General features: G+C 37.5%; 1 protein-coding gene across 1 annotated transcript in view; it reads left to right on the forward strand.

The window, feature by feature from the left end:
- The window catches only part of ATXN10 (ataxin 10), a gene marked incomplete at its 3' end in the record, with an annotated part of 42,988 nt that extends 19,248 nt beyond the window's left edge, over positions 1-23,740 (forward strand). The window contains 4 exon segments of the mRNA XM_010074810.1: positions 3,876-3,972; positions 4,900-5,064; positions 16,818-16,898; positions 23,533-23,740. Of these exon segments, the coding sequence (XP_010073112.1) occupies positions 3,876-3,972; positions 4,900-5,064; positions 16,818-16,898; positions 23,533-23,740 (551 nt within the window).
- Between the last annotated feature and the right edge of the window lie 369 nt (positions 23,741-24,109).

Genomic DNA, 24,109 nt, shown 5'->3' on the forward strand with positions numbered 1-24,109 from the left:
TATTTTTAGCTTAATAAAGGTGTGTAAGTTTTCAGGGACAAAGTGGAAATCTTGTAGTTGTGTTTTTTTCTTTCTTTTCTTTCTTTTTTCTTTCCCTTTTCAGAAAGCCCATGGCTTATTGAATGCATAGCAAAATGGTTTCAGTTGGTACACTGTACAATTAAGTCTGTCTTAATCATCTTCTAAATTTTCTTGCTGTTGCTGTAAAAACAATGAAATTGTTGGAGAGGAGAAAAGCCGTATCTGTATTCTGCAGATTTCTAAGCATAGTTGAATCGTATGTTGCAGCAGTGAAGTCCCATAGAGGTAAAACAAAGAAGAGAAACATGGAAGTTGAATGCTAAGAAGAGGCTTCCATAGTTGGGAATGCAATGCTTCACTTTTATTGTAGCATTTGCATTTTTTGACACATACATACCCTGCTGTGAATTTACAGCTCTGGTTGGATTTTTGAGGGTTTATTTTTTAAAGTGTAAATAACAAAGTGTAGATTTCCAATGGTCATATTAAAATTCACTGTCACTTGGTAGCTTGGTGCTAGGCTAGTACATTTTATATGGAATCATCTTTGGAGAGAAACACTGCATATCAGATATTTCCATACTCCCAGACCACCAGGTGCACCTGTGGGGTTTTTTTCTTTCTTTTTTTTTTTAAACATAACCATGCAGATGTTACTGTGTTGTGGTTCACAGAACATACTGTGATGAACTACTCTAGTTGTGGTGCTCTAATGACTTTTCATAGAATCATAGAATAACTTGAGTTGTAAAGAGCCCATAAGGATCAGTTTTAAATCACTTTTGATGCTGTTTGCTCGTTTTCATCATTGGCTTTCCATCTGTGACTGCTGGACCATGGCACATAGATTCATAGCATGGTTTGGGTTGGAAGGGACCTTTAAAGATCATCGAGTTCCAATCCCCCTGTCATAGGCAGGGATGTCTTCCACTAAACCAGGTTGCTCAAAGCCCCATCTGACCTGACCTTGAACGCTTCTTCTGATAGGTATCTACTACCTCTCTGGGCAGCCTGTTCCAGTGTCTCACCACCCTCATCATAAAAAAATACCATCTTTGTATCCAATCTAAACCTACTCTTATTCCGTTTAAAACCATTGCCTCTTGTCTTGCCACTACAGGCCCTGACAAAAAGTCTCCATTGTTTTTATAGGCCCCCTTTATGTATTGAAAGTCTGCAATATGATCTGCCTGGAGCCTTCTCTTCTCCAGACTGAACAAACACAACTCTCTCAGCCTTTCTTCATAGGAGAGGTGTTCCAGGCCTCTGATTATTCTTGTGGCCCGCCTCTGGACTTGCTCTAACAGGTCCATGCTTTTCTTGTACTGGGGACTGCACAGCTGGACCCAGTATTCTGGATGGGGTCTCACTGTGTAACTCTGGACAGCTTGTTGGTGAACTGGTTGGTAGTTTTTCCTACTTGGTCAGGTGAATCCCATCAGCTCCCAACAGGCCTGGCTTCTCAAAGGTAGATCTATGGTCATAGAAGCCAAAATATGAGTATTCATGCACCAGTACACAAACCGTATTTGGCATGTATACTCTGAAGTTGGGGGGGGCGGGTTGTAATATGAATTACTTTTTTTTTTTTTAATAGGGAAAAGAGTTCTGGCACTGCAGAAGCAGTGCAGCAGTTGTACTGTGGTTGTGACAGAGCACATTAATTGATTGGGCATACTGTGAGGTATGTCTCTCTGTGTGTAATTTGTACTCTTGGCATACCTCGATTACCTCAGGTGTTTGTAAAATCACATATTTCAAATTACTGAGATTAATCATGTGAGGTTACTTGCATGGGGAAATGTTGCATTATCAAGATATCCTCTTTTTCCACTTAATTGTGAATAGATACAGTTGCTTTTGTCTCAGGGATTATCTACTTGCCCATATATTGATTTGTGTCCCCTAATTAAAAGAGAAATGTTAACCATTACTGGTTAAAACTAAGCACTTAGAGATTAAAACTTTTTTTTTCCCATGGTCTTGCTTGCTCAGGACATCATCATTGAACAAGGATAGTGTTAGTTGCTTTCACAAATATTAAGACCCCAGTGCATGATTAATGAAGAATTTGTAGATAATTTTTACTGTACTGCAAATGTGTTCATAGCATTTCATCATGGTTACAGTAAGATTGTCAACTTTTAAAAGATCTTTTTTTTTTCCTAGTTTGTAGTATTTTTTTGACAGCTTAGTCTCTAACAACTAAAGTGTAACTGATAGCTGAAAAAGTCAAGCAAATTTGAGGTAAAGATTGGAGTGTAATCAACCAACATCGTGCCTCTTTGAGAGATCTTTCTCATAGTAGAGTAGGTAAGGAGCTCACCAAGAGAAATGATACCCTATTCCTAGGATTTACTGCCTTGTTAGCTTTTTCTAGCAGGGAAATATTTCCATAAACGTCCGCTAGAAAAGTAGCATGCCCGTGCCTGCTGTCCTTCAGAAAAATTCTGAGTCAGCAGGATGGGAACCAGATGGATGAGAGAAGCGGAAGCATAATGACAGACAGAAAATAATAAGAAAGTGCAGATGTGCAAGGAGAGAAAACAGAGATCTTAAGAACTAAAGAATAAAGGAGAAGTTTATTCAAAATGCAGTATGGAGAGGACATCTATATTTTGGGCTTTAAATATATATATGGAAAAAAAGTTACTATTCCCAAAGTCCAAGTGACTTCATTTTAGACTTGGTTTCTTTTTGTTCCTGAGGACATATGTCCAGACCTCCATAGGAAATCTGTCTGCCAGCTGGCGCAGCACCTTTTAAAAAGACCTAATTTTATATTTCAGAACCTGCCAATATCAGCCACCTCCATCTGTAATAGGCTGCTGTTTGTAATATCTATTAAACCGCATTTTAACGTTTAATTTTAACTTTCTTTGCCAGCCTATTAATAACGGCCAGGCTGTTGAGAGCTGTCAATAGTGACAAAAAAAAGTGGTTTAATTTTGTGAGGTCTATGGGTTCATGCTTTTATTGTTCATGAATTTATATGTTTTGGAGGACTCTAGGATACTACCTTGCGTGATGAAATATCATCTTCCCGTATTTTAAGTCAATATTGAGAGGAGGCTGGAATAAATCCTTTGTAGTAGTAGTAGAAACCTGCCATATTAAATTCAGCATTAAAATTGGAGACAAAGTTACTTGGAGTACTGGCTTTAATTTTTCTAGGATAGAAATAAAATTATTGAGTACATCATCATATTATATAATGATTTCTCCAGCTAAATAGACTTCAATGTGTCTAGCGAGGGAACAGATGCAGTGCTTGTGCTCTGGCTCTGCCTGCTGCAACAAAATTTTCAAGCTGTCTCTGGCCAGTTTGGGGAGGGTGCCTGGGGACTTCTCTTAGTAGCAGGCAGTGCTGCTCTTCCAGAGTTCAGGTGATGACAGGCGGCTTATTTGTGTTAATTTAATATGAGGAAGAAAGCCACTTCAGATCTGGAAGAGGCAAAATGTCCACTGCCATGTGGCAGCCACTGGTTCAGCGTGGGTCTGCTTCGGTTTGTGCTGACTGTAGCTCCAAGCTTTCATTGATTTCAGTCTGTCTTAAACCTTGGCAGAGTCAATTAGTTTTTGTAATCACTAGTAACCAATGTTATGTAGTCATATAAGTAACTGAGGAAAAAAAAAATGTTTTGGGTATAATTCTAGAATACTTTGTAAAATTATTTGCATTAGAAGAGAAAATGGAAATATTTATGTACAGTAGCAGTGAAATTCTGTATCCAAAGCTTATTTGAGATGGATTCAGTAGTATATAGCTGTAATGTTGAAAAGTTTGTCATTTATATGAAATCTATTAGTGTTTCTTTGAATTCCTATTAATATACTTTCTGTGTTTTTTTCAGCTCTTCGTTGTAGCCTCCAGTTTCTTGGAAACATTGCAGCAGGAAATGGAGATTCCCAGAATAGCATTTGGAAGTGTGCTTTCCCAGATCTCTTCTTGTAAGCATGGATGCGGGTTTTTTTAATAATGTAATTTCTGTGGTTATATTCAGATCTTTTGTACATGATACTTGTGCCTCTACTAGCACCATGAAGCTCTGAAAAATAACTTTGGGAAGAATGGGATGGTTGAGACCATATCCTGGTTTTTTTGTTAGTCAACCTCAGGGGTTGGGACCTTTAAAACCTGCTTGTTCTAAACTAACGGTAAATTGATTTCGTTTAGCAGAAACTGGAAGAAAACTCATATTTCAAATTATGTGCTTTAAACGTAAGCTTTATTTCAGTGTTGTTTTCAAGTAGTTATTTCCAATAACACAGCTTTTTCTTTATTCCCTTTGCTGCTGTGCAGACCTGCCAGTATTTGTGGATCAGATGGAATCTACAAAAGGGACTTAATCTTTGTGTCTTCCAATCATTTTGCCCCCCTCCTAACCTCACTATAATATCTTCCTGGAGGTTCGATGACATGTGTAATGAAATATTACAAAGATGATGTTATGCAGACACACAACAATCTTGTTGATGTGTTTGGCCACATTTTTCCTAGGGAGCTAGTAACAAAGGCACATGCATTCAATTTGATGCTCATTCCAAGTGTGTTTTTTGGAGCCCACTCATCAGCACTGGATGTAGAAAGACCTTATGATAACAGAAGCAGATAATTATTATGGTTTCACCCAATTCCTAGATCTCCAGTTAGCTCCAATGTAGCGTTAGTTTTGTAAATTGCCTCTTAAGTTTGACCTTCAGTTAGGAGTTGGATGTTTTTCTTTGCAGGTAACTTCTGTCCCTCTTAGGCAATGACAAAGTAATGATTCTGTAAAAGACAGCAAAGAAGAATAACTCAACGAGCTGAATGCCACTAGTCTGTTTTTCCAGGGTGAGTTTTAACTTGCTCTCTTAACTCCCTTTTTTCTCTTGAAGGACATGCCTAACGTACAATGATGAGAAAATTGTTGCCTGTTGTTGTATGGTCCTGTTCACCTGCCTTAATTCAGAGAAAGTGAGAGAACTGCTGGATCCTGGGAACTTGACTGTGGCTGTCCATGTCCTGAAAGCCTACAAAGAGCAGTTGGAGTCTGAGTGGTCGTATGTATCTTTAGATCCCAACCCCACTTAATTAAGTGTTTTTCTAGTGTAAATCTCTATATTATAAAGTGTCTAAATTTGCAACACTGGTAAACAGTAAATGAAGATCTATTTAGAAGTTAGTAGTTTGGTACAGAGACAATTTTCATGATACTTTCACTGACTGTTTTGATTTCTGCTAAAATAAGACTATATTTTTGTTGAGAATATAGACAGGAATTTTAAAATCATGGTCTTTGTTTTTAATGAAACAAGGTTCTAGAAGGCAAAGTAATTTATACTTGCCTAATGGTTTGAAGATTTTTGGAATAAAGTTAACACAGAATATAGTCTTACAAACTGGTGATTGGGTCATGCTAGGAAGACTTGTATGACTGATGCTTGTGAGTACTATGTAAAACATGGGATAACGTGGGAATTTTTTTTTTTTTCTGGAAATCTGTTGTCTAGTGCAACATGCAATCGTTTTTATACCAAGACAGAGAAGGCATTATGTTTTCATACTTTAAGAGCACCTAATCAGTAGTTTTATTTCATCAAGCTTTTATATTTTTTGCTAGTAGCCATTCTGTTAAATATTCTTGTCAATTAATGCATTTGAGAAATGTTCTGCCCTGTGTCAGCAAGGGCACATATTCAGTTAATTGTTATATGGTGCATTCCAAGGAGGGGGGGAGGAAGGATAGTTTGTATGGTTTTGTAGCATTCTTTTGAAGGTCATGTTTAAATTCAAAATTTTATTAGGAAGAACTGTAATGGTTTTACTAGTTATTTGGGAAGTCTCTAAACAGAGTTAAGATGATTGAATGAAAAGCAAATGTAATAGTTTGCTTTTGTACTGAAAAAAATTACTATAAATTTTTTTTGTGGCTGGGCTTTTTTCAAAACCAGGTTAATTTGCTTAGGACATAAATAGTTTTCAGAAAGCAAACTTAAATTTTCAGGGTCAAGTAACCAGACTTCTATTTCAAAAGTGACAAACTGAGTCTTTAGTTTTAGTATCTGTCAATATAAACACATGTGAAAGATTGCTGTTAAGAAAATTATCTTGATTATCCTTCATTGTCTTTATGTAATGAAGATATGATGAGATGTATTTTGACTGAGATATGAAAGCCAGGGAGAGGTGGAAGAGGTTGTCATGGTCTTAAATTTATATTTTGAAGGTAATTGCAGAATAAATGCAACATCAAAATACATGCCGAGGTATGCATTTCCCTGATCTTTCTAGTCTGAAGTGCAATCTGTTGATGTTATGATGAAAATGTCTTCTCTCCAATGTGGATGTTTGATGTGGGTGGGAAATGATCTCTCTTCAGAGTAGTCTTGAAATTAAAAAGGACCAAACTTCTATACAAGATATAAGACTATGCTGAAGGAAAAATGGTAGGTAGAAAAGAGTAATCCTCGTCCTGCCATAAGGCACTTGCAGAATGTTTGCCTACTTATTCCTGTCAGAATGCTGAATTCCTCATTCAGGGAATATACAAAAAAGCGTTTGAATATCTTCCAGGTGTTAAGAAAATAATACATTTGTTTTTCTTTCATAGGACTTTGACATTGGCTAGTTAAATCTCAAAGCTCGTTATCAGTTTTCCCAACTGAAGGAAAAAGTAGTGAGTTTGTAGTGTAAGTTTTTTGGCATTTTATGTAGTCATCTTGAACTGAATTATAAATGGAAGTCTTTCAGCAATGTTGGCACTATTTTCAAGTCAAAACAGGTAAAGTGCATTCACAAATGCAAAATCTAAACCAAAACTATATCGCAACAATGCGGTATCAAGCACTGAACAGGTATTCAAACAGCATTACTCCCTTGCTAGAAAGGGGCTGGTTTTTCTGTGTTCTTGTAGCTCTAGAGCCTTTTTGTGATTCGTCTTGTACCTATTTCCCCCTGTTTCTTGATCCTCACTTCATGTGTTCTAATGTTCCATTTCTTGCGTATCCCATCTCGGGAAACACATTTACTCTCTCTGGTTCTCCCTTGTGTTTATCTGTTCTTACTGTGAGATAATATTTGTCATGGCTGAGGGTAACTTAATTGGTAAAATATGGTCTGTCTTCGTATTAGTTTTTTTTTTTTTAAAAAAAACCCCTCCTTTCCATCCTGAAAGAAGCTGTGATATTTATATATTAGAATGCATGTAATATCTTTGGTCTACTTGGTGTGGAGGGGGTGATAAGAAAGTAACTTTTTCATGTCCTTTTTTATTAAAAAAAAGAAAGAGCCTTTTTCTTATTATCTTGGCAGTATTAATGCAACATGTAGCTCATAGACAACACGTTCTTACTTTAGCTTTAATTAAAGAGGATATTCACTTAATTCTATTAATAACTGACTACATTTTCACAAGGTATCTGCAGTTTGTATCTCAGATTCTTCTTTGCATTTTTCTATAATTTTTCAATTTAGAAAGCACATACTATAAGAGTGTTTATGTCGCACAGCTGAACCTCCCAGTCCAAATGTTCTGGTTTTTTTCTAGAATATTAGAATTGGTTTGTTTTGTGGGTAGTCTTGAGTTGGGTCTGAAAGCCTGGATTTTTTTTATTAGCACTAATCCTTCTACTGTGAGATAAATGTGGATGGATACAATCCTGTGCTGTAATGATGATCCTAGGTTAACTTTTCTGTTGCTTGCTTTCTTTCCTTTTCCCTGTTGCTGAGCAGCAGGAAGCAAGGTACCCAGCTCTTGTGCTGGCTTGCTTGTGTCCTGCCTACTCAAGCAGTTTTCTCTGCTGGTTCTCCAAACTTAGGGGAAAGCTCTACTGATGCCAGCTGCGTTGCATCTATTTTCTGTAGGAAACTTGTGAACTTTTCACTGCTCTCCATTTACTAGCATAAAGTCCTGCTCTCTGTTCTTGTGATCGGACAGAGCAGGCAGAAATGGCTTCCTAACACATACTTTGCTGAGAATAGAAAAGCTGAACAATAAACAGGATTTCGTATTTTGGTATAAGTAATTTATTTACTTTGGCCGATGAAAGTTGAAGAATCTTATCTTGGATGTGAGAAAGTGTTTGTTTTGGTTTTTGGGGGTTTTTTTTTGGCAATGATAAGTGAAAATCTAAGCTTTGTCTTTGGGTCAGTGTTGTACCTGACATATAGTAATGCTGTCTTGTTAGGAGAGTTTTTGAAATTATGTGACTTTGCATGTGTCTTATGCCGATACAGCAATTCTTTCCTTAGAGTCTCCTGTTTCTAAAACATTTTTGGATATTGAATGAATTGCGGTTTTCTGCAATCAAGTGTGTGAAAGACAGACACAGTCGTTGCTTTGAGCATGTTTAGAATAAGTTTGGACTGTGGTGTATTGCTGCTCTTGCTTTGATGCCTTTTTTTATCATGGTCTTCCTGATTTGAACTAATTCTTAGTTCATTACTAAAGCACTTCCTTCTCACCCCCCACTCCCCTTTGAGTAACTATGGTCCTTTCTGCTATAGAAGACTATGCATGAGATACAGTCATGTAAAAGTGCATTAAAAGATTTCTATCCCTTTTCTTATGAAGTCAGAGCTAAGTTTTGGATGCCTCTCTGGCTGGACTGTAGAAAAAGTATTTTGTCAGCAACAAAAATTTGGAGCTGTACTTCAGCTCTCACTGAAATATATACCACTAGGATTGCTTAAATTAATTTGCATAGCCGCGGCATTTCCAGCAGAGTCAGTACTCTGTTGTAAAGTTTTTGGTCGCTTGCTCCATAGCTAACAAAGTACACAGCAACCATTTTTAAGTGGCTATGACGGCATTATATGGCTGAGCCGAAATACAAACTAATCTTCTAGGAGGTTATGCTTACTGCTAGACTCTCCAATGACTGAAGTTAAGATGTTCTTACTTTTAAAGTTAAAAATATTACTTAATTCCTGCCTACATTCTTGTCTCTCAGCTGGAGCATCCGGTTTCTTATTACACTGAATAAAAAGTGAATGCCACGTGTGTTTATTGCTCTTGGCTGGGCTTTCTTGCTGTCAAATGCTGCTTTTTAGGTGTTGAAGATCTTTCTTCAAATAACCATGCAAGTTTTCGTTATAGGCAAAACTTTTATTCCCTATTGTATTCCCTGTTCTTTTATTGTGCACGATCTGATGTTCCTCTAAGTTGCTATCCAATGAATTCCACAATAAACACGATGCTCAAGTTATTTTTGCGTGGTTGCTGCCGTGAACCATTAGGACAGAGAGAGGACATCCAGGACAAATATTTGTATTTAAGGCCATTGCCTGAACTGTAGTCTCTCCCTTGGGGTCCTCATTAGTCTTCAGCTAGCATGTGTTGGGTTTTCTACTCCTACCCATCATAGGAAGGAAAGCATATCTTGAAAATATTTTTTTTTTATGAATTGGCAATTCCTCCTCTGTTCATGATCCCACATTCATGTTTAAAGTCCAGTTTTCCATCTTCAAGCTGGAAGAGTTCTTAGGGAAGGTTCAGGAGGAGCCTTCTTCCAAGTCTGATGCCTTTGGCTTCTCCCTCCAGTCTTGCTGGAGTTCTGTAGGGAGAAGGCTTTGCTAGAGGAAATCTGAGATTATCCTGAACATGTCCTTGGAGCTCCTTTTTTAGAAGTGGCTGTTGGTAGCAGACCTCGTGCAATTCCTCTTCTGTCTGCCATAGACCCCTCTCCCAGTTAAAGAGAGTGGAGGAAGTGTCTATAAAGGCAGGACGTAGTTTTCTGGAATTTTCCTGTGACATTTGCCTACTTCTCGAATCACGAGACATTCAGTAGAAGACAAGTATCTCCTGCTGGGGAAGAGGGAATGTCTGAAGTGCTGGCTATGCTTCCTGAGAGGGGTGGGTTATGAGAGATAAGGCTCAGTTTGGCAACTTCTGAATCTAATCCGTGGTGGAAAGCCAAGCCATCCACTTTCCAGGCAGTTTTTGAAACAGAGGAGAGCTTTTTTGCAGATCAGCCTAGTAAGATTTTGAGACTATAAGCACTGATGAATTTTTAAAACATGTCTGTAGATTGACAACAAAGCAGAAATTGCCTCAGAACTTGGAAGAAAGGGAGGTAACAGTGCTGTGATGTACGCTCAAGTGTGTCTTCATAAGTTATAACTTTTTATTAAGTATTTTCTGTGTCATGCTATAAGCTAAGAAATAGTTAATAAATTTGAGAAGGAAGTCAGTTCTATAAGGAATGCCCTGGTCAGATTTTGTATTCAGTCCTTGTCTGATCATACCTGTTTATCCAGACCAGATGGTCTGAAGGCTCATTTCTTTAAGCTTGTGGTTACTTGTAAGCATCAGAAATGCTTCTATCTCTGAAATCTGTGAAGTTGCAGAATGTAATTCACACATTTAATAAATATTCTCTTGATTTAAGAACTGATACCTCGTCTTCTTTCTCTTTTAGAAGCTTGATCCTCTGAACAGCTCCAAGATTTTTTTTAATATTACTACCTTTGCCATCTTTAATAGTAGATGCTGAGTTGCATTTTAAAATAGTATTAACTAACATATATTAGGCGTTTTTTAAACTGCCTCTAAACTTCTAGTCAACACAGCTCCTGAAGGCTAGCAATCCTATAATCATGAATACTAGGAGCTCTTCTGAGGTTGCTGCTGCTGGTCTGACTCCCAAGAGCAATGATCTGAGGAGGCAGATTGTGTATCTCCAGCTGAGGTTCTTCAAAAGATTGCCTGACTGGCTGTATACCCCTATTTTTTGTAGCTTTTGGCTAAAAATCTTAGAGCAAGAAGAAACGGGAAGTTTTCAGGGCTGAAAGCTGTTGAAACTTACCTGTCTTGTCCTGAATGTTTGGATCTGTAGCTGGGCTTGCAAAGAGTGCCCAGAGCTTGCTGCTCTCAGAAAGGTTTAAAGGAGTATGATTTTACAGAATATACTTCAAAGTGCATGTCTTCTTGCAAAGACACTGGCTCTGCAGAAACAAGTTTGTTTTCTCTTTGGTTTGATTTATGACATACGCTAATTAAATGATCCTATCTCCTTGACGGTTCTTTGCTGTGCAGTTGTCTTCTAGAAAACATGTTGTTCTTTGCAACATGCAGCTACTATCTAGGCTGTTAGCTTAAGAATTAATACCCTCTCACTTTGGTGAAAAACTTCCGTGCTGCTGCTGCCCGGTGCATGAGTGATCGTTCCTGTCTTATCTTTAGTCCCGAGACCTTGTCCTTTAATGTAGGCTCCCGCTTTCAAGAGCTGGTTATGATCTGTTGCTTCCAGCTCATTATCATAATGGTTGTGAGATTAGCATTCTCTTAATTTCCTTGCATGTGTAAAGTTTTTAAACCTCTCAGTTTCAGTTCTGTTGCTTCCACCCTCTTGTGATCTTTTTTTTTTTTTTTTTTTGCTTTTAGTATTATTTAGCTCATTTCTATCTGTTCCTTAACAGCAGAAGATCTGTCTCTTAAACTGCGGTTGGTCTTTCTGCATTATGCGTCTTTTGGTTCTGCTTCCTCCACTCCTATGTTCCATCTTCTATTTCTGTTCAAAGGGGTGAGTATGGTTTTCAAGCCCCTGTGAGACAGTAATTTATTTTTGTGTATCTTCCATCTTTCCAATATACCTCTGTAATGGTATGCTGATTTAATTCTTCTGAAGTGTTGACATATTAAGTTGAACATATCTTAAACATGTAAGCAGATATACTCCATTAGCTAATACTCTTTCTCCAGTGCTGCTTTCTTTCAACAGGTGCCACCTACCAAAGGATGCTATCTGGAAATTGGACATGTCCTTCCTTTAGGAAAAAAAGCTGGAATACCCTGTTCTGTAATTGAAGTGTATGTCCTTCTCACTATTTCTGTGTGATTGCTACCAAGGTCTGAAGTGTTCTCTGTAATAAACTCCCTTGCACTTCCAAAGGAAGAAGAAAGCACAAGCTGTATCTCATGTCATATGCACAGTATGCTGAAAGGCTTGCCAAGCACTGCCTTCTCTTCCCCCCCCAATAAAAGCTTTTTCTGAAAACATGCAGAGAGCTATGCCTTAGGCTTTGGAAAATTGTGGAGCCTTTAAAAAGTCATTCCTCTGTGTTTCCCCATACATCCATATCCACTCCCTTTTGGGTTTGTATTAATCAACAGCAGAAAAGTTTGTCACACAGTTTAGAAGCTACTGTACTTAGAAGAAAAACCAGCACAGAATGCCACGAGTTCTATTTTAGAATATTGAACCTGCAAACATATGTGTTTTGTAAAATAATTAGGAAAAAGTAGTACAAAATTACATTATAATTTATCCTAACCAAGACCAACGTGTATTCTAAAAACTGTTTGTTTTAGAAATACTTTGGTGGTTCCATTAGAGATGACCGTATAGCTTGTGTCATCAGTTTTTCCAAGTGTATGCATGGGACAGTGTAGCTACTATGGAAAGAAAAAACAGGTTGTATTTTTGCTTCCTGAAGAGCAAGGAACAAAAATCCTCCATTTCAAAAAAAAGAGGCATAATATGCCTTTTGGCTTCCTGAAAAACGATATTAAGAGTGTGGTCAGCTGTTTGGCATTGGAAGTAAGATTTTCTGAACATCCACCTTCTCTTTTTGAAACCACAGCTCAGTGATGAGTGTAAAGATTAGGATGTGGGGCTCCCTCTCCCCATTTTCTGCCTTTTGGTTATTTTGTCCTGGCTTATGGAAAAAAGCATGGACAGAAACTAGTGCTTCTGTGACAAGGAGTCTTGCCCATGGGCACAGATTTAAAGGCAAAGATGGAACTCCTCCTCCTTCCCCCCCCCCAGACTGGTAGCTCTGTCTCTTCTCCCTGACAGTCTAGGGTGTTCCCAGCCCCCTTCTAGTCTTCAGAAAGTAATTATTATTTTTAATTCCAGGAAAGTTGGAGTTATGTTGCAGATTCCAAGTTCAACTGTGGTTTTAAATAGTACTGACAATTGGGAAAGTTTCCTTAGTTGTAGAGGTCTGAGCAGCTTCTACTTGCTATTTGCAGTGGCAGTGTATTCAGTGTATTGGTACAGATTTCCTCAGTCTTTCAAAGCCGAGCCTCACACTTATTTATCTTGTCACCTCTTTCTTCTTGTATATTTTGTGGAGAGGAGGGAGCAGGAAGTGCTAGTTTTTTCTTGGTAGCTTGTCAGAAAAAAATGATTCCAAATTTGCACATAACTAAAATAAATCTCTATTTAGTGCCTTTTGGATGTAGCTGTCAAATTGAATGAGAGTGTCTTGTGAGTCAGAGAAATACTGCAGGTAGTCTGAACTCAGTCTTCTAGACCTGTGAATTGACTTGAACAGTATCATGGCCTATAAAGAGGATGTGTTCATTATGGGTAATGCCTTTTGAAGATTGAAGGATGTTTGCTGTTGTGCTTGATTCAGCTCAGAAGGGGATTATTGTGATGTTTGACACTTGGAGTTGAACCTTAAATATGGAAATGTGTTTCCTTATTCTTTTGAGCAAAAGTGCTGGTGTTTGAATGGGTTGAATTCTCTGATTTCTAAAGGTCTTTGTGACACCATGTGTGTTCCGTTTGTTATTAAATAGCTTTATACTTGTAATTGTTCTTTAAATAGTTTTGATAGAGTACTTATATTCTTGTGCAAGGACAAAACTTACTTCTGCTTCCAAAATACTTTCTGGTCCTGAAAAATTCCTCATGAGGCCTATTGCTTTTTTAGCATCTAAAAAGGCTGGTGATACGGCTTTGAAAAGGTAGCCATCTGCATTTTCTTCTTTTTTTTCCAAATTTGGATGATTTATAACATTTGTTTTTACTAAATATTTTAGAGTGACATTATTGTAGGATGATGTAAAATGCTTTTGGTTTTGAGTTTGGAAGAGAGGTTTGCTGATCAAATAGAGAATCGCCACATCTTTTTGTCTTTCTTCTAAAACATCTGTGAGGGTTTTCTTCCTCGTTTTCTGAGACCAAGGACACTGTTCTGTAAACTTGCTAATGGGATCAAATCAACTTAATATAGAGCATGACATTTGATTATAAAGTTGATTGCTTACACCTGGCTTTGATTGGAGAAAGCTTAGTGGTCATTTGGAATATGCTGAGTGCAAATGTAGCTTATACCATTTCATTTTGGCTGCTTCTCAAGTTCAGTTTGGTACAATGCAACCCTTGTGCTATTGTAAAGTCTTTGAACTGAACATCTCCTCCTGTATTTATCTACTATGTAAGCACTTGATTTTTTTAGGATTTTAGCCAAACAATTTTTTAAAGGTCAAGAAAATTGACATATTTAACATTGTTCATTTGTTACTGTGTTACACTTGCATAACAACTTTAATTTTCACCATTTCCTTGAGTGAATTACAGTGGTGCTCAGTTTATCCCACTGGTTCTGCTGTTGGCCCCCAAAGAGAGTTTAAGTCTCTTGCTAAAGCCTTTTGTGTGCATCTGAAGTGCCATATTCAGCCAGTAACCCGAAACTGAATGTCTTTATTTGAGTTGTGGATGGTCTTTTCCTCCTCTCTCCTCTGTCCCAAATGAAAAAAGCGAGAGCTGAGGACTGAAGATATTAATTTCCCATGTCCTTGCTTAACTACCACCAAAATTACTGGGCTTGACAAGCAGGAGTTGAAAGTGCTTTATTCCGCTGATTATTCTTCTGTTATTTCTTAGTGATGCACTTATAAATACGCTAGTGCTCTGTTCTTTATGACACAGTAATGAAGGAAGTGGATAAAGTAAAAGAGAAACTTAAATACAGAAGCAGAAATTTCTGAGGTGTTACATCATGTCACGAAATTAGAAGAGTAAGAAGCATATACAGAAGTTTATGCTTCTTTATAAGCAGAAACATTATTCTGAAGTACTGCAAGCTCCTCAAGCAATAGTAGTCTAGTCTACAGAATGTGAAAGATGTGTGTGAATAAATACAGGAGTATAAACCCAAGTAATGACCGAAATACAGGTCTTCTAATTTGCAGTAGTAATCACTGATGTGCACCTAGTAGCATTGGATTTTTTTATGATAATTATTGATTGCTTTTTAACTACAAGGTGAGTAGTAAAGAGTATTTCCTCAAAGTAATGTTAATAATGCAAATTAAATTTAAATTCATAGTCCCAACTGCAAAACTGAAAACTTGGGCTTCAGATTGTCTCCTTAAGTGTTGTTTGCCATAATTCATTGTCAGCTGAAATTTGTATGTTATGAGGCTAGGTACTGTGTTCTGCACAACTCCAATTATTATGCTTTTTTCTTTGGCAGCTCCAGATAAAAGCCTTTGCTTCTACTTAAATTCTTAAAAAAATCAAGTCAGTTTTAGACTTTAGAAGATTTTACTGTGGATGGCTTGTATGCCGTGAATTGTTGGTTCAGGAACTGTAGAAGTGTTCTGCTTGACTGCCCTGTTGATGGCCTGATTCAGTTGTTATGGCTGAGTCTGCACTGCTCAGTTGGAATAGATTTGTGCTGTTGATTTTGGGGAAGTCTGCAAGGTTCAAATTCGTGTTGAGAAGACTCTTAAATCAATGCTACACTGCTCAGAATGCCAATTTTAAGTTGATGATTCCCTACCCCTATACTATTTTTTCCCTTGAAGGTGTGTGCAAATATCAGTTAAAAAAAAAAAAAAAGCACAGCACAAAATAGCTTTTCTTCTTTCTCCCCCTCTTAAGAATGTGTAGTTTACAATAACTGAACCAGATGCTGGCTAAGTCCACACTTACCGTTAGAAATATAGTAACTATTAATCTTTTGGACCTCTTCTTCTCCTATTTCCCCGATTGTCATTGAATATTTGTCCAAAAAATACTTTGTTGCAGCTGGAAGGCTTCTATGTGATCTTCCTGTTAGCTATGTAGTGGCTTACGGACACATAAAATAGAAGGCTGTCAGGAAAGTGAAAAGTAGGGAGGAGGTGCAGGGAATGTTAAAATTGCTTGGTTTTCATATTATTGTAGCTATTCTTTCTCAGTAGCTTCGTCAGCTCAGAGGATGCCCCGATATTTGACCTGTGATTATTTTATATTTAGTGGATAGACACGCTGCTTTAAAAATGTGTAGTTTAGTATGCATGTACCTATGCAGCATATATGACACTGTCAGTACTTCTAGGAATGTAATTTGGGGAGAAAAATATTTTTACCTACTTTGTTTTTTTACATAATGCTGAGGGTACATGTCTGGGTTGAAATTAAATGACTAGCATGTGCTGTTGACTACTGTGAATGGTGCTTGGGAAAGTCATCAGTGTGAACACTGGCATTAGCATCAGCACTGACCATACCTACCTGCCTCATAGAGCAAGTAGTTAGATTTGGTTATCAGCTTAGGTTCCTATTACACAAGGAGGGTATATTTTGTAAGTTGAGAACAGTGATTTGCTGCCTGGCATCTGACAAATAGTTTCCATTTGCTTTGAAGGTTTGTTAGAAATTTTTTAAAAGATAAATTATTTGGACACTCTTTTGACTGTTTGGTGGGCTTAAAAACAGTGTTGTGATGAGTGGCATAATAGTTTTCAAGATTGAATTTTGGCTCTTTGCTGAGATGCATAAACAACTCGGTAAGTGTTTTATTATTTGAATTGGGGTGTGCCTTTTGTATAACAGGCAAAAGACTCTAACCAGCTTTCCTTCAAGCATTTGAGTAAAAGTGTGCTGAATTGATGGGAATTAGCCGTAGATGTATTAGGAAAAATAGTGCAGAACAATGCACAATTATTTTATGACATTTTGTAACTATTAGCAAATAGGACCAGAAGCAGTCATACAGTCATTTACAAGTAAAAATAACCAGCACCATTTGGAGTAAATGTAGATGCTGTCTTTGTAGCACCAATAACGCTTTTTTTTGTTTTTTTCTTCAGGTTCTTGATTGTTACAGACCATTTGCTGAAATGTCCAGAGTTGGTAAAAGCCCTCTATGCCAAACTGAGCAATCAAGAAAGGTAACCCCAAAAACCAATGTGGCTTTTAGTATTTAGCATTCCATATAGAGTATCCTGTTCACATGATTGAAAAACTGTGTGGTTTCATAGTTGGCACAAAATCTCTAAATACATGTTTCTATGTCAGTAATGGTTTTAAATTGGTTGGTTAACATTACAGCTTAGCCACAACTGGCAGTGATTTACGTTGGGTTGCAGAATCCAGGTTGGCGCCATTACTCAGTAAAGAAATACTTAAAAAAAAAAAAAAGACAAGATTTCATGCTTGTGTCTTGATTTCATAAGAGCACCACCCCCTACAGTGTTTTACAGATGTATTTGAAATGTCCTCAGCTGTTCATACTCCTGATGTAATTACAAGAAATTGAAAGGAAGCCTTTACTAAGGTTGGAAGTGTATCTAGTACTGGTTAGCAGAACCTAAAAACCATAAATGTGCAGATGCCCATAATTACGTAATCATTTAGTATTTCCACTACTGAAAATATAAATTGCTTCAGCAAACCTCCACCTTGAAAGAAACTGGCTAGTTTTCCTTCAAGTGTATGAGTAAACCTATGCTGAATTGATGGGAAATGGCCATTGCTGTTGTTGGGAAAATGCTCATCTATAATTGCTTTAATAAAGAACAGGGAAGATAAAAAAATTTGTTAGAATAATCAACTTTGGGAAATCCTCTACTGTAATTCTACAGCTCCTCCAACTGCTTGAAGATCTTGTGATCTTGTTTATGTATTCAACATGGCTACTTTGTTCCCCATTCTCCCAGGGGAACTGCAAGTTCCCTGTATAGTTTTTGAAGGTGAAAGACAAAGCAGTAAACAGAGCAGTCCCATAATATTTTTTTTTCCCTGTGTTTTTTTTTGCTGTAACTGAAGCCATGGGGTTATTACAAATGGGGGTGCAGACTCTGATCAGAGATGATAAAGAAACAAAAGGGATGGCAGGCAAAGAAAGAGTATATGATGGATTGAGAACCATACAGTATCATTACTATATAGGTATGGGGTGGAAAACAAGGGATAGGAATGATAAGGGGGGAAATACTGACTTCCTCCTTTATTCAAGCTGACCAAATGGGAATGAATGTGATCTGTGTGCTTACTGTGCCTGGAGGGAGGGGCTCCTTAACCAGTTATCAGGAAAGACTGTTTTAAGTGAATGAGCTAGATTTAATTCTTTTGGGGGATGTTATGAATGGCAGTTTGTTTGTACATTTCCATAATCCTCTTGAGGAGAGCCAGGACTGGGTTAGGGTGTTCAGTTGTACTTAAAGCAGTAGATGTAATCAGTTTCTAGAAAGGTCTCAGCTGAATTTGTTGCACACACCGTGCTACAGATGGTCGTCAGCTGCCTCAACCGAAAGGCTTTTGGTGTAGGCATAGTATGGATGAACACATGTGGGATGGCTAGTCAGAGCATATTCGCTGAGTTTATTATCAGTCCCAAGAGTTCCACAAATCAAGTAAACTCAATTAAGTTTTTCAAAAACATAATAACAGTACAGTTTATTATTAATTTGATACTGCTTAATTTACTGTCAAACATATGGCAATAAGTGGTGTAGAAGTAGTGTTTTGCCAATTGACGGGGATAGCACAAAGCAATCAGGCACCAAAAAAAAAGTAAACTTATTTTTACTTATGTCCAAAGTGACAAAGTAGGGAGGAAAATAGTACAGAGAAAATAAAGCAAGATAAGGTAAAGCAGCAAGACAACAAGCAAACTACTATAGCAAGCACAAAATAAGGAAATGCACCTAATCATTACTACATAGAGTTAGCGTTAGTGCTTAAGAAAGATACATCACCAATTGCCCTATGTTACCATCATCCAGATCCGCGGACGCTGGGGAGCCCGTTTACAGCGAAGGATTTGGAGAACTCATCCCGGCAATTGGGAAATCTCTATACAGTGCGTCCACTGTATAGAGGAGGCTTCCAAATTTCCCTGCAAATGGTCCCTGCTTTTATACGGTTAAATAAACAACTTTCTATCCTAAGCTGCGAAAAACATCTGGTGTAGTTTTTTTTCCCATGTTAACTTTTTCCTGTGCTTGGCCAGAGCCTGAGAAAAGGTTAAGAAGAAGTAAAGGTGTCTGGTTATCTTTGATTATGTGTCTTTAAACAACGCCCGTCACCGCCCTGCTACCTTCTGTCATGTAGAGGTCTGTTTGAAGGTTTGAGATAGGTTTATCTCTCTTTGGCAAGTGGGGCTACCGTTACACAACTGTTATCTTACAGCAAGCGTTACAGCAATTCTCTATAAGAGTTACAACAAAAGCTTTTATAAATTGGCATGTATTCATAAGGTTATATTTTGCATATGTGATCAATATGATATGTATTGGGTATATTGTTAGGTTGTGAGGTTCACCTAGAGGTCGACTTTCGTTCAGGGCCCTAGTATTTCAAGTAGTCCTTTTGCATCTGAGTCACAGAAGAAAACCCTGCTGTGGCATCTTCCCACATAATGTTAGCGTATTTAAGAATGCATTATTTTGAGATATATGAGGAGATGAATCCAATTCGAATAAAAACATTGACTGTCATTAACTGCAGAAAAAAGTACCCGTATAAACCAAAGCATAGGGAATTCATTGTTTCAAAACGAGACAAGGAACCTTCACCGCAGAGTTGCCACATTGGGTGTCCAATAAGGCTGACTAAGTCATATAAATGGAGAAAGGACAGATGTGGTATTAAGGTGTCTGGGGAAAGCAGCTTGAGTTCATGAATATATGGTAACTCTCAGTTACAGTATTCTCTATTATGCACATTAAATACACTTACTTTAAATGTATTTACTGAAACTAAATTAACTGTGCTGAGAAAGTTTGCGAATGCGTACATTAGCAGTGACTGTTAGTGTTGGCAGTTGCCTTAGATAACTAAAGTATATGCAGTTGCGTAACTGCAGTTATTTGCACTATTTGCAGTATTCACACTATTCAAAGTATTTCCTGTAATTTAAATCCATTTGTGATGTTGTGGCCATGGTGCATGCCATGAAGTAGTTCTTGTTGTAGAAATGGATCTGGACCCTGAATTTTCAATGAAAAGACAAATTTCTGGCTTCTGGACAAGTTTCTCTTTCATTTCAAAACAAATTTAAGGACTTTGGTGTTGCATATCTGAGTTTGCAAATGGCCTGAAATAAATACTGTGTTACTGTCATCAGCTTTTTCAATGGTATTCTGGCTTTGAAAACTGTATGATGGTATGACACTGACAATGCCTGTTGTTTCTCTGCAAGTGATTATTGCAGGAACATATGGCTATGCTATTGAGCCAAAAGATTTTGGATTTGTGAATTCTTTGCCAGATTTGAGATTTCCCTGCATGTGTGTGCAAGTATTTGGCAGAAATATTTAGAATAAGCCTGCTTTGCTTTAATCCAAGTTAGCCTTGAGCATGGACAATGTAAGTTAATGCCTTGATAGTCTTAATTGCATTGTAAAATCTTCAAAGTGAGTACATCTATGTTTTCCCTTTTAAGAAGGGGTCTTGCTTTAATTAGCAGCAACAAAAATGCAACTGAATAGCTTCAGGTGTTTTTAAGATGCTCAACTACTTGCACCTTTAGTTTGGATTTTTGTGTTATTTCATGTTAAGTGTTCTCAGTGAATGATGTAACTGTTGACCAAATTATCAGGAGGGAAACGGGTACTCGGGTAGTGTAAGCAGCACCTGTTCTTGTTGACGTTTGGCTATGGGGCTGCTAATGTCAAAGTTGTGTTGGGTTTTTGTTCTTGGTAATGGTCACAAGAAGGTAGTGTTGGATTGTAATACTTCACAAATTTACCAATTTACATTTAATAGGATGCTTACAGGTATCGTTCAAAGATGAAAGAATTGGAAAATTTTAGGAAGGACCTAATTTGTCTCATAGAACCATTGCTGTCAGTGAAGCATTTCAGGAACTGAAGTCCCCATTGCAGAGAGTGTCCCAAGTGTCTGGCACTTGCTAAGTGGTTATAAACTAAGCACGCTTGATTCGAAAATTGTTTGGCAGTAATAACATTGATAGAATTTTACAGTAATATTTTTAGACAGGCTTAGCAGGACTTCACTTTAATTTGCAATAAGGAGCTTCGAGATTTAAATTGCACTTTAATGATGTGGTTTATTTGCAGACTATAGGAGACAGCAATATGTTTTACTGATGATTGCAAATACTTTATAGTAGTTGTTCTGAGTTCTTGACAATTTGATCATCTTCAGGAAGAAATGGTTTAAATTTAGCTAGGGGAAGAAAAAAGCAAGAGATTGACAAAAAGTCTTCCTAAATGTTGCCTAAAGAAAAAGATGGTGACACTTATGGCGTGATCATTTCCAAACAGAAATATAATCATAAACATAATATACAATAATATATTGTAGATAGTGAAGTGTTACCAAAATTCATTATGAGATGCTAAAACTGGCAGTAACAGTTGTCATATCTCTTGTATTTAGCCATAGGCAAACAAGTAGGAGCATACTATCATCTGAATAGCTAAACAGTTGTGAAATTGTTTAAAAGAAATGAGCAAATTACATTGTGTAGGACAACTAACTTGGAAAAATTCGGGTGAGTCTTGGAAGAAAACTGGAGGAAACAATAGAAGAAAAGAGTGTAAGGGAACTTGCACCAGAACAAAAAGCATTGCTCACAGGAAACTGTTGGCTGAATGGCAAGACTTGCTTGAAATTCAGGGGAAGGATGGGCATGTCCTGAATGACTGTGCCAGGAAGAAAACTCCGGAAAACAGTTTTGACATGAATGCTTCAAGAGGACATAAAACTTTTAAAGAAATTACATACAAGTGGTACTTTAATGTCACTCCTATTTCTCTGAAAGTATTATGGTTGTCTAAAAGGGCACCTGATTATATTGCAAGGGGAAGAGTAATGCAAAAGATCTCCCTGTTGGCAACCAGTTCATCTCTCTAATATAAACTATGGAAGTATGTGGTGTCCCTCCAATTTCTTTACAGAAGGATTGCTTGTCATTTTTAAACGTGTATTATTTAGTTTGCTGGTGCAACAATAACTGACCGCAAATCTGTTACACAGGAGTTAATTTCATAGGAATAATCCTTGTAATTATAAAGTCTATGAGCAGACTATTTTCTTATGTGAGTATATTCTTGAAAGGTTCTGAACTTGGTAAAAACTGGCATGTAAAATCTAGGCCTGTCTAGGAGATGAATGACACGTCTGTGCATTTAACTTGATTTTTGTGTAGTACGCCAGATCTGAAAGCCTTCGTTCAGTTAGGGATGTTGGGTAACTGGACTCTGGTAGTTTGTAGATGGGCAAGTGTGTGGCACCCAACTGTAACCCGCAGAATAAACAGAACAAATTCTGTGTTGGTGTTCTGTCAGATACGTAAGTGAAGCCTGTGAGAGAGGTTACCAGTGTTTGACAGCCTCCTGTCTGGAGTCCACCCTTTCCCTAACGTGTTGAGCGCATTTCTGTGCTACCGTGTTGAAAAAGCTTTTTGTCCTCATTCAGATAATTGTTTAATGCAGCTGTATTAATGACACTGAGGGCTGAGCTTAGCAAGAACTGAGTAGCTGTTACATGATTAATAGGGGTGGGTTCTTGAGGTTAATAAAGCAGTGACCGTGCTTTTTCCACAGAAAAAGACATTTCTCTTCCCCTTGTGACAACCTGCTTGGTAAATTTAAAAAAAGAAAAAGCATTTGAACTATTCCACATGTTTAAATGTCAGTCCTACCATCTGAATTGCAAATATTTTAGTGAAAGAAAACCCTGAGCCTGCTCTTGAATTCATTCAATAAGTAGCACTCTTTCAGGCTGAGAGAATTACAGTGGGACTTCACTAACCCATGTGCTCCTCTGTGCTGAACAGGGATGCGGTAGGAGGGCTTCTGCCACGTTAAAGTCCTGCTTCCACAAAATACTCCCAGTTTGCCCTAACAACATGAAGGGATACCAGAAACAAAACAAAATTGAAGCTGATAAAACAAATGACCCAAGTACATTTTTATAGAGCAGCTTCATTGTGTATCCACTTACTTGGTGGTTTAATACACTGAATAACTCTTACTGGGTATACGAATAATGAACTTGGATTTACTGTAGTTCATCCAGTGTCAATTATAAGTAAAGACCCGAGTGTACATATCAATTTTATTTTCCCTGTTTCTGCTCAGAACTGGTGTTGAGGAGAAGAATTAGTGAAGGACTGCGTGCAAGGCAAGGGCTGTGGAAAGCTGGTATTTTCAAACGGAAGCTGAGAAATAGCCTGTGTTTGTTTTGCTGAACTTAACAACAGTTTTTAAGAGCCCTTTTGGTGGAAATTTTAGACATACAGAATATGCAGTCACAGTAATGTTGTGTTAGGACATAAGAAATTAGAAATTGAAGTAGACTTGAAAAATATTGACTTAACTGTCTGGACAGATTGTATTCATTGAATGATGAAATAAATTAATGATGTGCAGAAACAAACCAGTGAACAGGTACTGATTGCCAGTGTTCATAAGACTTCTTAATTTTAAAAAACCTGCTCTGGTGCTAGCATGCTAATTATTTGTATCATTTTTAACAACTGTATCTGATTATTCTACTGATAATTCTATGTGGCTTAGTGAATTTGATTAACAAGTTCCTTTCTGATTCTAGAGTTACTTTGTTAGAGCTGATGATGACAAAAGTAAGTGAGAAGAACCCAGTTACTAGTGAAGAAATTAACGTGTTCGTGAGACATGCTGACTTCCTTACAGGTTGTTTCCAAGATAAATGTGAAGCCGTGCTCAAGTTAACTTCTGCAGCAGATGCACAAGATGAGGTATGACTGATAAAAACCATTATAATGCTAGAGTGTGAAGTGGTGAATCTTCATTGCCACTGTTACCCAAGTGGCGCTTGTGTACATTCCCAGTTTACTTTGTATTGGGAAAGCAGTGGCAGAGTTCACAGTAGAATCTGTAACACAGCAGCCCAATTTTACTTTTTATTTGAGGATGACAAAGAATGCGAAAATGAGATAGAAATAAATCTACTGTATTGTTAAAGGTCTCAACATTTTAAAAATGTTTGAGTTGTCATATATTTGGAAGTTTTATTATGTTCTTGCTAGGGATCACTTCTATAATTCATTTGGGTTGTGTGTGTTTATTCAAATACAAATCAAAAGTTAAAATATTTATTTTATTTATGGGCGGGAAGCAGCATGTTGGGTTTTTTCCCGTCCTTAAAG

Source organism: Pterocles gutturalis, unplaced genomic scaffold (genome assembly GCF_000699245.1).
Source record: "Pterocles gutturalis isolate BGI_N339 unplaced genomic scaffold, ASM69924v1 scaffold42637, whole genome shotgun sequence".
Taxonomy (NCBI): domain Eukaryota; kingdom Metazoa; phylum Chordata; class Aves; order Pterocliformes; family Pteroclidae; genus Pterocles; species Pterocles gutturalis.